Raw genomic sequence first — 14,681 nt, 5'->3', positions numbered from 1 at the left:
GCTAGGGGGGGTACAGGCGGCTCTGAGGACAGCCAGCCCCGGGTTCAAGCCCTTCCCAGCCTCTCAGTGAACAACTCAGCTGACTTTTCACAGCCTCTGAGCTTATAAAACAAAGTCAGTAAAAGTATCTGTCCCATAACGTTACTGTAAAAATGAGACTAGATACAGTGGCAAACAACAATCATAGCTGTTGTGGTTAAAAAAAAAAGGGCTTTGAATCCTTTGCCAAAGCCCTGGCTGAAGAAGAGACAGATATGAAGGAGGAAAATCACGAATACGGATGAGTATTTGTTCACCAACTAGGACCATTCATCCTAGTTCGGGCTTGTGAGTCTCTTTCCACTGATGACCTTTACAGCCTTGTCCCCACCCCTGCCAGCCCCAGGGTATCCCTGGTCCCAGGTGAAGCCCTGAGGCTACAGGGCAGGCAGCAGGGCACAGCTTTAACCACTAAGGAGATCCCGTATCAGAGCCCTAGAAGCATCTCGCACAAAGCACTTCTCATCTATTATGAATGTGAAGTGGCTGATTTTCGAACTGCAGTCTTCACAAGTATGCAATTTATAAAGAACAACTGAAAAGAGCATGTTTGATGTCATTCTTTTAAAATCTAACTGAAGATTATTTTTAAAGCAATTTAGAGATAGCACAAGAAATTCAAATCAGAAAAAAAAAAGATTCTTTCATTCTTACACGTAAGTTCTTTTTAAAAATCGTATCTAAATGGGTTTCTTCTTGTTTCACCTATGGTAACACTGAAACAAGAAGGGAACCGTTTCTGAAATCATACAAGCCGTGTCTGGATTACTTACCGGACAATAACATATGCCCTTCAAACACTGCGGCAGGTGGAACTCGAGGCTTATAGTTTTTTACAGCTTCAGCAATTTCCCTGAGTTAAAAGAGAAAACACTATACTCATTAATTCAGGATAAAATAAAATTAAACTAATTTCCGGCTATGAAATTAAGAAGTCTATTTAGCACAATCATGCACGTAATTACATACCTCGTTCCAAATGTGCAGCAGCAATTACACCTTTTCGTTTTCTCAGTCGAGCAGGAAATGAACCACTGAGCCCAGCTTTTCCGAGCCTGCCCAGGGTTTAGCCTGGCTGCTGTGTGTGGCTGAGCTGTGCACCTTAGCTACCCCTTTAAAGTCCCTATCTCCCAACACAGCCACAGGTAGAGGAGCGGGGAGTTAGGCCCCGACACACGAATCTGAAGAGGACACAAGTCATGCCATGCCGAAAGGGAAAATATTTAGAGGTGATTATTACCTGATGTGATCTGGTGTCGTACCACAGCATCCACCAACGATATTGACCAGGCCATCCATAGCAAAGCCCTGCGTTCAGGAAAAGAAAGCTCTAGGGCAGCGTTTGCCAACCTTTCGGACCTCATGGACCACCGGTTGGCGACCGCTACTCTAGGGAGTTCATCTGAATTCTAAACTCACCACTACCCACTCAGCGAAAAAATCCTACATTTCCTGAATAACGAACTTTCTATTAAAAAGAGAGCTAAAAACACTTAACTCTAGATAAAAAGCTTTTAACGCCCCAGGTATTACATTAAAACAGTTCAGATACTATGAAATCCTTTATCCCATTTAAAATGTAATGTTTACTTCCTTATCTGATCATAATAAAGATTTTTTGCCCATATGCTACGCTGAATGAACATGAACTAGATAATGCATTTTCAAATAACACATAAAGTTTTTACATTTAAATTAAAAATTTTAAAGAATTAAAAATCAGTTCCTCGGTCACAATAGCTACATTTCAAGTCCTCCAACAACCCCCGGTGGTAACGGCTGCATACAGGTCAGTGTGGGTCTGGGGTTTAACCACAGGCTAGTCTGCAGGACAAGAGAGGAAGTCAAGCAACTGAGAAGTCCGAACACTGAAAAGAGCACCTACATAAGGTATTATAAGAATTAAGTCAGAAATCGTTTAGGAGAGAATGTCAGTGAGCCAGAAGCTACAGATTCAAGGAATGAGGAAGAGACCGGGGTTAGTAATAGGGTGGGTGTTGGGTAGTATGGGCTCATGACCTAGGTAGTGGGTAGTAGAGGATTCCCAGACAGGAGGTATATGGGAGGGAAGGAGAATGGGGGGTAGTTGGGGTGACGATGGGCAGTAAGGAGCCAACCCTTAGGATGGCTGTATGAGAGTTAAGTTCAAGTAGCTTCAGTTGGACCTCAGTGGGAATTTCCCAACAGCCACCGGTACCATCTGGGGAGGAGGACGCTGACAGCCAGCCTCTCCCTCCACTGCCACCATCTTAAAGAGGAATAACTAAGATTTTACTCATTATAGCACATACACTGGAATTTATTTAGAGGAAAAAATATGCTTCTAAATATTCCAAATCTAAATTGTCATTTCCCTATCTCAACCAAGTGAAAGAGGACTCCTGACCTTTAAGTGCATGGCCATCATGCTCGGCGTTTCTTCATAGTCACCGAACGTGTTGGGAAGACCTGAGAAAGGGCATCGCAACCATCACTGGATTTGTAAAGGCTTTAGGCTAAAGAGTTAGGACATTTTATATTTAAATTAAATGGAGCATTATAATTAAACACTTGCGGACACAAATAATTCCTAATATTAAACACAGTAAGTAAAGACACTACACCAAAAACAGAAGTCACAGAGGAAGATAAACGTCCACTATTTCTTTTCCATTGGACAGAAAAGCATCACTACTATGTGGACAGAGCCCCCACTCCCTGCCACCTTCCCAGAAAGGAAATTCACTCATTACCCAGCTGCTGGGGCTGAGGTTGGGGGAGTACTATGTCCTTGAAGCTAATGAGCACCAGACACGCAATTAAAAACACAAAACACAACCAGTCTCCTTTCAAATAACGTTTCCCAAGTAAGATGTTAGTAGGTGATTATCCAATGTCCTATTTTATCTCTTATCCCCTTCCAGTTTCTTGCTCCTGGTGAGAAATAAAACTCATTGTGGGTTAAAATGTATACATTTGGAGAAAAAATGCTGGGAAATGATTTTTAGCCCTAAGTAGCTAAGCAGTGCTCAGAAACATTCACCAGAGCCCTGGCTGGTTTGGCTCAGTGGATAGAGTGTCAACCTGCAGACTGAAGGGTCCCGGGTTCAATTTTGGTCAAGGGCACATGCCTGGGTTGTGGGCTCGATCGCCAATAGGGGGCATGCAGGGGGCAGCCCATCAATGACTCTCTCTCATCATTGATGTTTCTCTCTTTCTCCCCCTCACCCTTCCTCTCTGAAATCAATAAAAACCTATTAAAAAAAAACATTCACCAGGAAATCTGGCTAACCCAAATGAATTACCATTATGTCACTGGGTAGTTTGAGAATCGCCTACAAATCTCTCAGTGATTTTTACGTACAGTAAACTAGAAGTCCTAACTTTCAGAAGGGAAAGAGGTAATAAGACACAAGGCTCTCCGCCTGCTCTTTGTGAACACAGACAAGGAGAAGTGGGCCCCTCTCCCCCTCAGAGCTCCTCATGGGCCGCCCTCCACGTGGGAGCAAGCACTGTCACCCAAAGCACGGCTCTGCTCGGTGACGGGACCAGGCGTCATTCCTCCGAGTCCCGTCCATTTCTGCCGCTTTCAGGCTTAGCCAACCTGTGCGTTCAAGTCTAAAGAAAAACAGTGGTCCAGGTCCAGGTCCAGATACTCCCATTTAGAGAAATCCTACTGGGTGTTAGCTATATACCAAGCCTACAGAACAAACTCTTTCATCAAGATCTGTCACCCTGCCACGCATGTCCATGTATTTGGGTTTCCCCCTGTGCAGTCCCTTGAAATACACACCTGCATTGGGATAGCAGAGGACATAGGCTGTTGTACATTTGCCAATTGTTTCAATGAAAGGTCTCATTTCAGCTGCACCCAGAGCACAATTTAATCCAATGCTGTAAAGACAAAAAGAAGTTAACAGGAGCATCCTCTTCTATTCAAAACATTTATGCGTAGAAAAATTATAATAGGGGAATAAACCTAAAACCAAGCAGGTAATAAATCCTTGATTCAAAGCACTTTTATGCAGCTGCAATCAAAGCCACATCAATGCTATTTTTAATGCTTTTGTTCAGCAACTGAAACGGGGTGGGAGGGTTCAGAGCCAGTCACCCTAAGGTGCGCTGCTGTAGGATGTGGATTGTTTCCTTTTTGACCCACAGACATGTCAGGACAAGCATGTTTACTAAGCATCTTTTCTGGTCATCATCCCGAAATGAACGTCTGAAGCCCCGGGCACCTTGGCTCACCCCCCACGCAGAGTGTCTTCTGTGCCCGTTTCCTTTCTGTCTCTGACTCTCATGTACGCGGGGTTCCCACACAGACCTACATGTGTATTATATTTGGTCATTTTCTCTTGCTAACCTGTCTCATGTCTGTTTGATTATTAGACCAGCCAGAACCTTGAGGGTAGAGAGCAACATCAGCCTGGGCTGGTAAGAGAAGGCAGGTTCCCCGAAGAGGACTCTCAAGATGAGTCTTAAAGGCTAACAAGAAGCCAGGAGAGAGGGAGAGAGGGAGAGAGGGAGAGAAAGAGACACACAGACAGACAGACAGACAGACAAAGAGACAGAAACAGAGAGAATGAAAGAGAAAGGGTGAGCACAGCTCTGGACAGAAGAAATAAATAGCACGTTTATGGAAAAGATAATGTTAAAATAGAATGAAAACAGAATGTTAATTTTAAAGATAAAAATCTGAGCTTTAAAATCCCCATCTTATTCCAAGCTAGACTGCTGCTGTTGTTCTGTCAATGGGGAATAACCAACCAACAGGCACCATCTGACACTGTAAGGAAAGACCCCCCAAAAGGGATGGAGGCGGGAAAGAACGATGACTCACCAGAGTGGGTCTGCGTGCGACACACTGATGACAAACGCCTCCCCTGTCTGTCCAGAGAGCGTCCGCCCACTTTTATCGACAATTGTTCCCGAAATCTGAATTAACAAAGCAAATTCAGTCAACAGTACAGACTCAAATGAAGAGTTCAGTCACAAGGCCAGAATAAGAGGAGCAAGCTGACTTCCTGTGCTCCTTTACAGGGAAGAGAACTGTGGGACTCGAAGGCAGCACTTTCTAAAATGGTCAGAACAGGGAGATGCCGAGTGAGGGGGGAGCTGGTGAGCCATGGGAGCAAGGAAAAGGGAGGCAAAAGCCATGACGAGAGCAGCGTCAGAATTCACACATCCGGTCTCCCTAGAGAAGGCTTTCCCATGAGCCTCCTGTGTGGCACAGGCCTAGTTTTGATTCTATTTATTCTCTTCAAGGAACTTTGGGACTCTGGGGTGGGTCTGCCTACCCTTCCTATATAATAAAAGGGTAATATGCAAATTGACCAAACAGCACGCACGGACCACCAGGAGGCAGATGCTCAATGCAGGAGCTGCCCCCTGGTGGTCAGTGTGCTCCCACAGGAGGAGCGCCGCTCAGCCACAAGCCCTGCGCCGGGCTCACAGCAGGCGAGCACAGAGGCAATGGCGGAAGCCTCTCCCGCCTCTGCAGCAGCACTAAGGATGTCCGACTGCTGGGGAGCAGGCCTAAGCTGTCAGTCAGACATCCCCTGAGGGCTCCCGGACTGTGAGAGGGTGCAGACTGGGCTGAGGGACCTCCCCCCCACCCCAGTGCACAAATTTTGTACATCGGGCCTCTCTCTAGTTGATTAATAAATTGGCAATCTGCTGTCTTCAGTGCGGGGAACTTCACAGCCAGCATGCAAGGCCGCCCCTCAGGGTCCTAAGGAGAGTGGCTTCCTAAGCCTCTGGCTTCAGGAGACAATTCAGCCAGACCACTCTGTCTCCATCAACCACTTCTAGAATCGTGTTCTTTGTCTCAAGGTGGTGGTAGGAGGGAGGTGAACAGAAAACTTAAAGTGGTTCCTAAAAGATACCATCAGTAGTTCCATGCAAGGGAAAAAAACAACAAAAAATACCCTACCCTTAATAAAAAAACAAAAATCAACATTTTAGACTTACAAAGATGGGCCGGGGAGCATAGGTCTCTTCAAAAAGGTTCTGGAGCGCAAACAAGGCTGCCTGTCAGGGAAAGAGAGTATCAGTGGGTTCCAAGGTGGCTGCAGAGGAGGCGGGAGCGCCACTCCCCTGCGCCCAGCCCCAGGCGGGATTTACAGCTCAATTACAGAGCAATCAACCTGAATAACCCACTGAAGGGAGCTGAACGGAAACATGATAACCGAGGATTTACAGAGGAAGCCACGGAGACTGGCAGAAAGGGCCAGCACCCACACCCAGGAGCAGTGGCAGCTGGGAAGCTGGAGAGAACCCCAACCCAGAGCAACAGAGATGGGATGAGGAGCCCACAGAGCATCTGGTAGTGAAATCAGTGGGGATTCAGTCCACCTGGGAGACCCAGACGCCACCTTCCCAGGGACGAGCACTCCTGTTGCTACAGCACTGGAGCGGGGCGGGCACTACCTGGTACCCGACTGCTGGTGAGGACCCCCGTGTGCGGCCCTGGGCGGCGGGGCTTGGCGCGATCGGCCGAAGCCCTATACTTGCAGGAATCTTCCTCCAACGGGCCTCTAGTACCATTATAAAGCTAAATCAGCCCTAGCTAGTTTGGCTCAGTGGACAGAGCGTCAGCCTGTGGACTAAAGGGTCCCAGGTTCGATTCAGGTCAAGGGCACATGCCAAGTTGCAGGCTTGATCCCCAGTAGGGGGCATGCAGGATGCAGTGGATCAATGATTCTCCCCATCATTGATGTCTCCCCCCCGCCCCCCCAGCTTCCTCTCTGAAACATAACTATATGACCATCACCACCATATAGAAAGTCAAACACCAAACTGGAGACAATATTAGCTACTCATCACTGTCAAGGTTGATTTCCTTAGGGAAAAACAATAAAAAAGACCAAAAGTCCAACAGAAATAAGGCACAGAACACACATCACAGGACAGAAAATCTAAATGGTTGTAAAACTTAAAAAAGATGCTCTATTTCATTTCTAGTCAGAAAGATACAAAATGAAAACTATAGCAGGGAAGCATTTTTTACCCATCAAATTGGAGGAGATCCAAAAGTGTAACAATAGATGGTGTTAGCCAGGGCGTGAGAAACCTGCACTGCTCTATGACTGGGTTTAAAAGAGCACATCTCCAGGAGGCTAACTTGACACTAAAGATTAAAACTAACAATGCACAATCCTCTGGCCTGGCAATCTCACTTGTAGCGAGTGATCGTCTAGGTACACTGTGCAAAAACAGCAGGTAGGAACTGATGGTCGCCAGATGGGAGGGAGTGGTGGGGATGAGTAAGAAAGGCGAAGGGGTTAAGAAGCACAACTTGGCAGTTATAAAATAGTAACCAGGATGCCAAGTGCAGTCCAGGGAACGCAGTCAGTAATATTTTCATAACTGTGAACGGTGCCAGGTGGGGCACTAGACTTATTGAGGGGATCACTTTGTAAGTTACATAAGTATCTACTCACTATATTGAACAGCTAAAACTAATATAACGTATGTCAACTGTAATTGAAAAATTAAATAAGCAAACAAATAAATAAGAAACACAGGCATAAGGACATTTACTTTTCACTCCATATACCTATGTGCCTTGGCACACATGTAAGGAATACAAACGCACACCCCGATGCTGATGCCTGTCAGGACTCCACACTGGTGACAAGCAGTTGTCCCCAGGAAATAGGAGGTAGAAGGGTATTATTTTTTACTACATATATTTATGAGTCTTTTGAATTTAGAACCATGTATGTGTACTTATCACCTATGCATAAATGCACATAGAGTAGCTATATATGAAAATATTTACTTTCACAATTTAAAATAAACTTACCAAAAAAAAAGTCGAAAAGATAACCTTTTGAAGTTTTTTTCATTCTACTGGCCTCAGAAATAGTCAAGAATAAAACGGAACAAAGGCATTTCATTTAACTTTAAAAATAGCTATCGTTGCCCTAGCTGGCTTGCTTAGCGGACAGAGTGTCGGCCTGTGGATTGAAGGGTCCCAGGTTTGATTCCAGTCAAAGGCACATGCTTGGGTTGCGGGTTCGATCCCCAGTGGGACTTACAGGAGGCAGCCAATCAATGATTCTCTCTCATCATGGATGTTTCTCTCTCTCTCTCCCTCTAGCTTCCTCTCTGAAATCAATAAAAAAAATTTTTTTTTAAAATAGCTATCATTGTCTTCTCACTACATTAGGGATTCATCACAGCCCTTCCCTCACCGCCCCTCACACCCTGTCCCCTTTCCTCCCTTAACTCACCTTGGCATTGGCAGTATCAAAAATAGTTTCAACGAGTAAGATATCGACCCCACCGTCTAGGAGCCCTTGGGCCTGCTCTTTGTATGCCTCAACGAGCTCATCAAAAGCTGCAAAAAATAAACCACACCCAGGACATCAGTCAATATCCCCTGAATGGCCCGAACATGCTGAGTTCGGGGCCAGCACCTGTGAACTAAATACTGCTGGTTTGTGACGCATCGTTTAAGGACAGTGACACCTTTTATAAGAAACCAAATGCAGAAATACGGCGGTGATAGAAGTTAAACCAGTAACTGAACACAGTTGCTCCTAAACACCTGTACAAGGTCTGCACGTCCCACCACGTGTGAGCCGAGAAAGAGCAAGCGCGCGGGAAGCCAGGATTCCCTGAGCCCTGGACCTACTATATTTTAGAGAGCCCTAGGGCAGGTCCTTCTTTCCAGGGATGGCTTTGATCAATTCACAGGGATGAGCGGGAGGAGTCACACAGAAACGTGTCACACAGGGCGAGTCACAGCCTCTCACTCTCTGTGGGAGAAGCAAAGGCTGCAGTTCTGTGGATTTGGCTCCTGCCCTCTGACACCAGCTCTGTCAGAGAAAACGCCTGCCTGACGGGCAATTTCCATCTCAAACACAAGTGTCCAATCACGCGTAGGTAAGTTTTGTCAGAAACACCTTGAGCTCTCTATTCCCATCTGAGAGGCCATCCCTCTCCCCATTTCACTGCCCAACCAAGAGAGAAGATGCCAGCCGCTCGGCAGAGAGGCCTGAACGGCGAGTTACGCTGCCGTCCGTGTCCTTCACCTTCCACAGCACGAGAGGAAGGCAGAGGGGGCTCCTCACTGCCGTGCCGAGACCGAGCACATCAGAGGGAGCCACCCGGGTGACCACGTGTGGAAGCACGGCATGGCAAGTCCTGTGGCCAAAACCCTACAAACCCCACTTGCCTGAACTTGTCATCGACACATAACCATCACCATTCATAGTATCATGACTATCCAGCTCTGGAAGTTCAATGGTTTGTTTTTAGTAGTCTCATGCTCAAGAAATTCACCTAGATTTCTAAGATTTCTTGGTAAAATCTCAATACAAGTATGCTTATATATGTGAGAGTTTATCATTTTATAATGCTAATATGCTTATACAGTTTGGACTGCTTTGTGATAAATAAAATGGTTTTCTCTCATTGACCAAGGCTGGGTGTCCATAATTTCTCAACTTGTCATTTTAAAGCTTTAGTTTGATTGGTCTTATTTCCATAGCTGATAAAGAACACAACACCAGGTACATTCGAAAACAAGTTAAATTTTTTTAAAAAACACACACACAACTGCTAACTTTCTTTTGCGACGTATACTATATCCCAGGGAGTGCTGTAAGCCCTTCGTGCGGATTGAGTCTCAATAACCCTGAGAGAGATGTACTACTGGTCCCATTTTACCAAAACACAGCAGTACCTGCTCGAGAGCACTGACTGTATGTGACGAATACTCACTGATGTTCCTGAAGTCTGGTCTTTCCACAGATGGGGAAACGGAGAGCGTCTTATTAGTCGGACCCAGCGCTCCTGCCACAAACCTCTTAATTCCTTTGGGAAAGAAAAACAAGTGTGAAATCTCTGAATTGCTCCAGTTTTTGTTGTAAATCAGTAAGGTATAAGATTTCCCTAGGATGCTGGGCTATAATCCTTTGTCCAATACTCTGAAATCCAAAAGGCACAAAAGCTCAAACTTTCCTCTTAATTCTTTGGACAGCAAAACTCGCCCTCTCCTGAATGATCAAGAGGCTTATTGGTAGTCTTCCTCCCACTCAGAGGGATGGTTCATAGATTTTACTGCACAATTTGGTGATGGGCTGTCCTGGATCCTACTGGAAAAATGATGAAATAGAGGGTGGCTATACGCATGATCACCAGGCCAATCCCAAAACCTCTGAATTCTCACATGCCTGGCTTCAAGGTGTTTCGGTAAGTAATCCTTTTCTATGACCGTATTTCAGGTGAAACTACCCAAGGGATCATCTTTGTGGAAAAGGGGACACTTTCGCTCCTCACCTGTCTGGAGCGTGACCTCCTCGGCCGCTTTCCTGGCCACGGCCGCAGAGCACCTGTTCATCCGGTAGACCTAGCACAGAACTGCAAACGTTAGCCCGTCCTCCTGTTTCTCCACGTGCTGAACAAGGAGCTCAAGACCTTCTAGAACCCAGTGTCACTCAGTAAGGAAATGGAGAGTGAGTTCATCTGAGGTCTGAATGAAATCCTGGCCGAGAAGGCCCATCAGCAACCCCAGCCTAGAAGGCACAGGAAAGGCCAGAATCTTTGGAAACTGCTTTTGGTTCTTCCCCAAAACCGTGAGTGAGGCGGCAAAAGGACAACCTCTGGATCTCTGGGATGGCAGAGAATAAGCTGGTGTCGCTCAACAGGTTTTGAGATTTAGAAAAAAGAATAGTGTGGAATGCGGCTACAGCGTTCGGACAGGATCAAGCCTCAGACTGACTTATGGCAAAGCCACATACAAGTCCCAGCTTGGAGGGCAAAGCCCTCCCAGCATAGTTATAGCCAAAAGGCTATGGTTGTATGTAAGCTTGACCTGATAGTCCGACCCTGCAGTCCCAGGTAGCTAAGGGATATGGGATGCAGGGGGTGCAGCAAGTGCCGCCTAAACAAAGCTTGACAGAGTTGGGAGAATGGCAACAACAGGAAAGAAGCAACTTGAAACTCGCAAGAACATGTAAACATCTTGCCCTTGTTTTGCTTTGTGTAATCTGACTACAGGCGTGTCACTGTTTCCTCATCCAGGCAGTGATCCACCCGGTCCCAACCGTATTCTCTTGTCTATTTTCTTTAATCCTTCACCACCCCTCCTCAGGTTCACCCTGGCCATGCTGGATGAGGTTCAAATACTAATGGGAAAGGCACAGGCTTTAGACCAGCGGTTCTCAACCTGTGGGTCACAACCCCTTTGAGGGTCAAATGACCCTTTCACAGGGGTCGCCTAAGACCATTGGAAAACACATATATAATTACATATTGTTTTTGTGATTAATCACTGCTTTAAATATGTTCAATTTGTAACAATGAAAATACATCCTGCATATCAGATATTTACATGACAATTCATAACAGTAGCAAAATGACAGTTATGAAGTAGCAACGAAAATAATTTTATGGTTGGGGGTCACCACAACATGAGGAACTGTATTAAAGGGTCGCGGCATTAGGAAGGTTGAGAACCACTGCTTTAGACACAGGAGGCCTGGCTTCCAGGCCCAGCTCGTCACTGTCAGCCCAGGCAGTTCCCTTAGAACCTCTTCAGGCCCTGATTTCCTTCACCAAACAATGGTTGTAAGTGATGGTTCTGAACTTTTTGTAGATTATTAACCTCTTGATATTTGGTAAAGGTACATGAACCCTCTCACTAGGAAATAAAAGCAAGTATGCACAAATGTACAAAGCACTACCTACAATTTAAAGAGAGACGAGGTTGCCCTAGCTGGTCTGGCCAAGTGGATAGAGCATCGGCCAGCCACTAAACTTATACTTAAAAATGGTTGGGATGCTAATATTATGTTACATGTATTTTGCCACAATAAAAAAAAAGAAAAAGGGGAGAGAAAATGGCGGAGGTTTAGACAGACGTGTCGGTGCCTTGTCCCAGAGCAGATAAGGGCGGGCAGCTGAAACGGGTAGCATACAGCCCGAATAAGCAGAGGAGATTCAGCTGAGACAGTCTGCAGCCAGGAAAGACAGAGAAATCCTAGATAAAGGGAACGGTTAGAGGCTGAGGCTGAAACCTCTCCAGGTGCGCCGGCACAGCCGCGGAGACCGTGCCATCTTGGGTGACTGTCGCCGGCATCCAGAGACCAGCTACTAACCCGGCAACAACGGCTCTCAAGCAGCGCGACTACGTGAACTCAGAGGAACTCGGCTTCTCCCCACAGAAAGGTTAGACTTTCCCCAAAGGTGCGGTTTGCAGTTTAGGTCGGAGAGTGGAACGCGCGCAGGGGGGTGGGGGCTCTGTGCCCCACAAAGACCGCGGCCGTTGGAGCCAGCGTGACCCACGAGTGTGGAAGGGCACCCCCAGGGCTGCTGGCAGAAGGGAACACTATAAATAAGCCCACAGTTGGACGGGACACAAACGGGCAGCCTCAGATTACGCCAGTTTGCCGGCTACTCGGTGCCAGGAGCCAGAGTGCGCGCAGAGACTTCGCGCAGATTTGGAAGGTGAAGCGTTGCGAGTTCGCACAACTTCCCAGGCTCTTAAATCTGTGCGTTTGATTGTTGAACCCAGTGCAAGGGACTACCCAGTTGGGGTCAGTCACAGAGCTTGTAAGGGAAGGCTGTTTTGGGGGAGCCTGGGAAACAGAGCGGGGAGTGACTACTGGAAAACCAGCTCTGGGCGGAGGACATTCCCAAACCAGCTTCTGGTACAATAGAGAACACCTGGTCAGAGAGGTCCTATACCCTCGGAGGTCAATCCCGACGCACTGCCACCCAGAGGCAGAGCCATGAACTGACTCTTCTGTAAATACAGATAAGGGCTGTCTGGGAAACCAATGTAGCCTGCCTTAAAATCAGGACTGTGGCTTACAACACAGAGGAACAGTGTATCAGAGGAAAATTCAACATTCTCCTGAATACCTGGTGTGCCAAAAAGAGGAGCATAAGATCTGAAGCACCTTCATTACAGCCCATTTTTTTTTTTTTTTAATTATTTTTTTTTAATTATTGTTTCACCTTTTAACTAAGAAACCATTTATTTTCTTTTTTCATCACCTGATATTACCCTTTTAATTACTACATTTTTATTTTTAACCAGTATTATTACTACTGCCATTTTACCATTTTTTTTTTAAAGTGTCATTTTATTTTCTCTTTATTTTATTTTGGGACTAAGGTTCTCCATTCTATTTTCATCGTTCCTTTAGCATCATTTTCCTCTACCTCAATTGTGCTGCTGTGCTAAAACTCTCTTCCCCACTTTTCCCCTTTTGCTGTCCTGTTTCTCTTACCCTATTCCTGCTTTAGATTTTTCCTATTCTTCATACGCCCTGTCTAAATTTCACCCTACTTATATATCCCTTTTCCAATCACCTGCTCTAAATCCTTATCCACCTCTCCCTTATCTTTCTTCACTATCCAAATTTTTTATTCTCTCCTTTTCTCTATTGTTCTGTTGTTGCTTGCTCGATTGTTGAGTATATTGTGTTGTTTTTTTTTTCTTTTCTTTTCTTTAAGGATTGTATGTGAGGTTGTTCTGCTTTTTCTTTTTCTTTTTCTGTCTCCCATTCCCCCTCCCCACCCCAACCCCGGCCAGTTATTTTTGTGCTTCTGCTTTCCCTTGCCTCACTTGATATTATTGGCTGTCTGTAGTTTGTATTCACTCCAGAGATCCGTTGCTGGAATTTGTTGGGATTAGTGGCGGTTCTATCGGAGTTTTCTCCTCATATGAATAGTCTCCTCCCCTCTTCTACTTCATTCTATTTTTCTTTTTTTTTCTTTTTCTTCTTCTTTTTTTTTTTCTCTTTTTTCTGTTTTTCTCTCTATCTTTTTCTCTTCTTTCTTCCTTACCCCCCAACTCTCTTAGCTTGGGTGGCCATCTTTATTTGGGGTTATTAATACCGTAATTCATTTGTGTTCAGTGCCTGGTACGTTGTGCCTTGTTGTGTTGTATTTTGTGCCTTTAAATCAACGCAGCAGATCCAAGCAACAGCGGCCTCCTGATCTCCACACGCTCTGTCTGAGGAACAGCTGCTGTGGGTGAAGCCTCCCTCCACCAGCCAGAAGAGCCACAACAGCTGTGAACAGCACCCATCAGAAGACCCGCTAACAACAGAGGAGCAGCTGCTACCACAACCGCCCAAGGAGCAACCAGAGCCCGAGGAGCCACTGCCACCTAGGGAGCAGCCACTGAACGACTCAATATCTATATACGTCAGTGAGATCAAACATGGGTAGACAAAGAAATCCCCAAAGGAAAGAAAAGGAGGACTCACCAGAAAAGCAGCTAAGTGATACAGAGGCATACAACATGACAGAAAAAGAATTCAGAATAAGGGTCCTAGAGTGCATACACCGGATGGAGGAAAAAATCGACAACTTATCCAAGAAGCAAGAAGAAACAGATGAAAAAATCGACAACTTAACTAAGACCCAAGAAGAAATGAAGTGCGATATAGCTGCAATAAAGAACACCATTGAAAGTATCAACAGTAGACTAGGAGAAGCGGAAGACCGAATTAGTGAATTAGAAGACAGGGAAGCAAAACACACCCAAACTGTACTTCAGTTGGAGAAAAAAATTAAAAGACAGGAGGAGAGCCTAAGGGAGCTTTGGGACAACATGAAACGAAACAACATACGAATAATAGGGGTGCCAGAACAACAGAAAGAGGAACAAGGATTAGAAAACCTATTGGAAGAAATAA

The 14,681-nt window shown here is 45.6% G+C and overlaps 2 protein-coding genes across 2 annotated transcripts in view; both read right to left on the bottom strand.

The window, feature by feature from the left end:
- GPR137B (G protein-coupled receptor 137B) overlaps positions 1-14,681 on the bottom strand; it is a 499,787-nt gene that overhangs the window by 301,997 nt on the left and 183,109 nt on the right. The window lies entirely within an intron of this gene.
- The window catches only part of MTR (5-methyltetrahydrofolate-homocysteine methyltransferase), a 51,168-nt gene that overhangs the window by 29,354 nt on the left and 7,133 nt on the right, over positions 1-14,681 (bottom strand). Inside the window, exons 3-11 of the mRNA XM_081114418.1 lie at positions 10,309-10,378; positions 9,751-9,843; positions 8,256-8,362; positions 5,989-6,048; positions 4,859-4,953; positions 3,812-3,912; positions 2,426-2,487; positions 1,280-1,347; positions 813-892 (exon numbers count right to left, since the gene is read on the bottom strand). Of these exons, the coding sequence (XP_080970544.1) occupies positions 813-892; positions 1,280-1,347; positions 2,426-2,487; positions 3,812-3,912; positions 4,859-4,953; positions 5,989-6,048; positions 8,256-8,362; positions 9,751-9,843; positions 10,309-10,378 (736 nt within the window). The remainder of the gene's footprint in view (positions 1-812; positions 893-1,279; positions 1,348-2,425; positions 2,488-3,811; positions 3,913-4,858; positions 4,954-5,988; positions 6,049-8,255; positions 8,363-9,750; positions 9,844-10,308; positions 10,379-14,681) is intronic.

This window comes from Myotis nattereri, assembly GCF_964212035.1.
Source record: "Myotis nattereri genome assembly, chromosome: 20".
NCBI lineage: Eukaryota > Metazoa > Chordata > Mammalia > Chiroptera > Vespertilionidae > Myotis > Myotis nattereri.
This window is presented reverse-complemented; position numbering and strand designations above follow the sequence as displayed.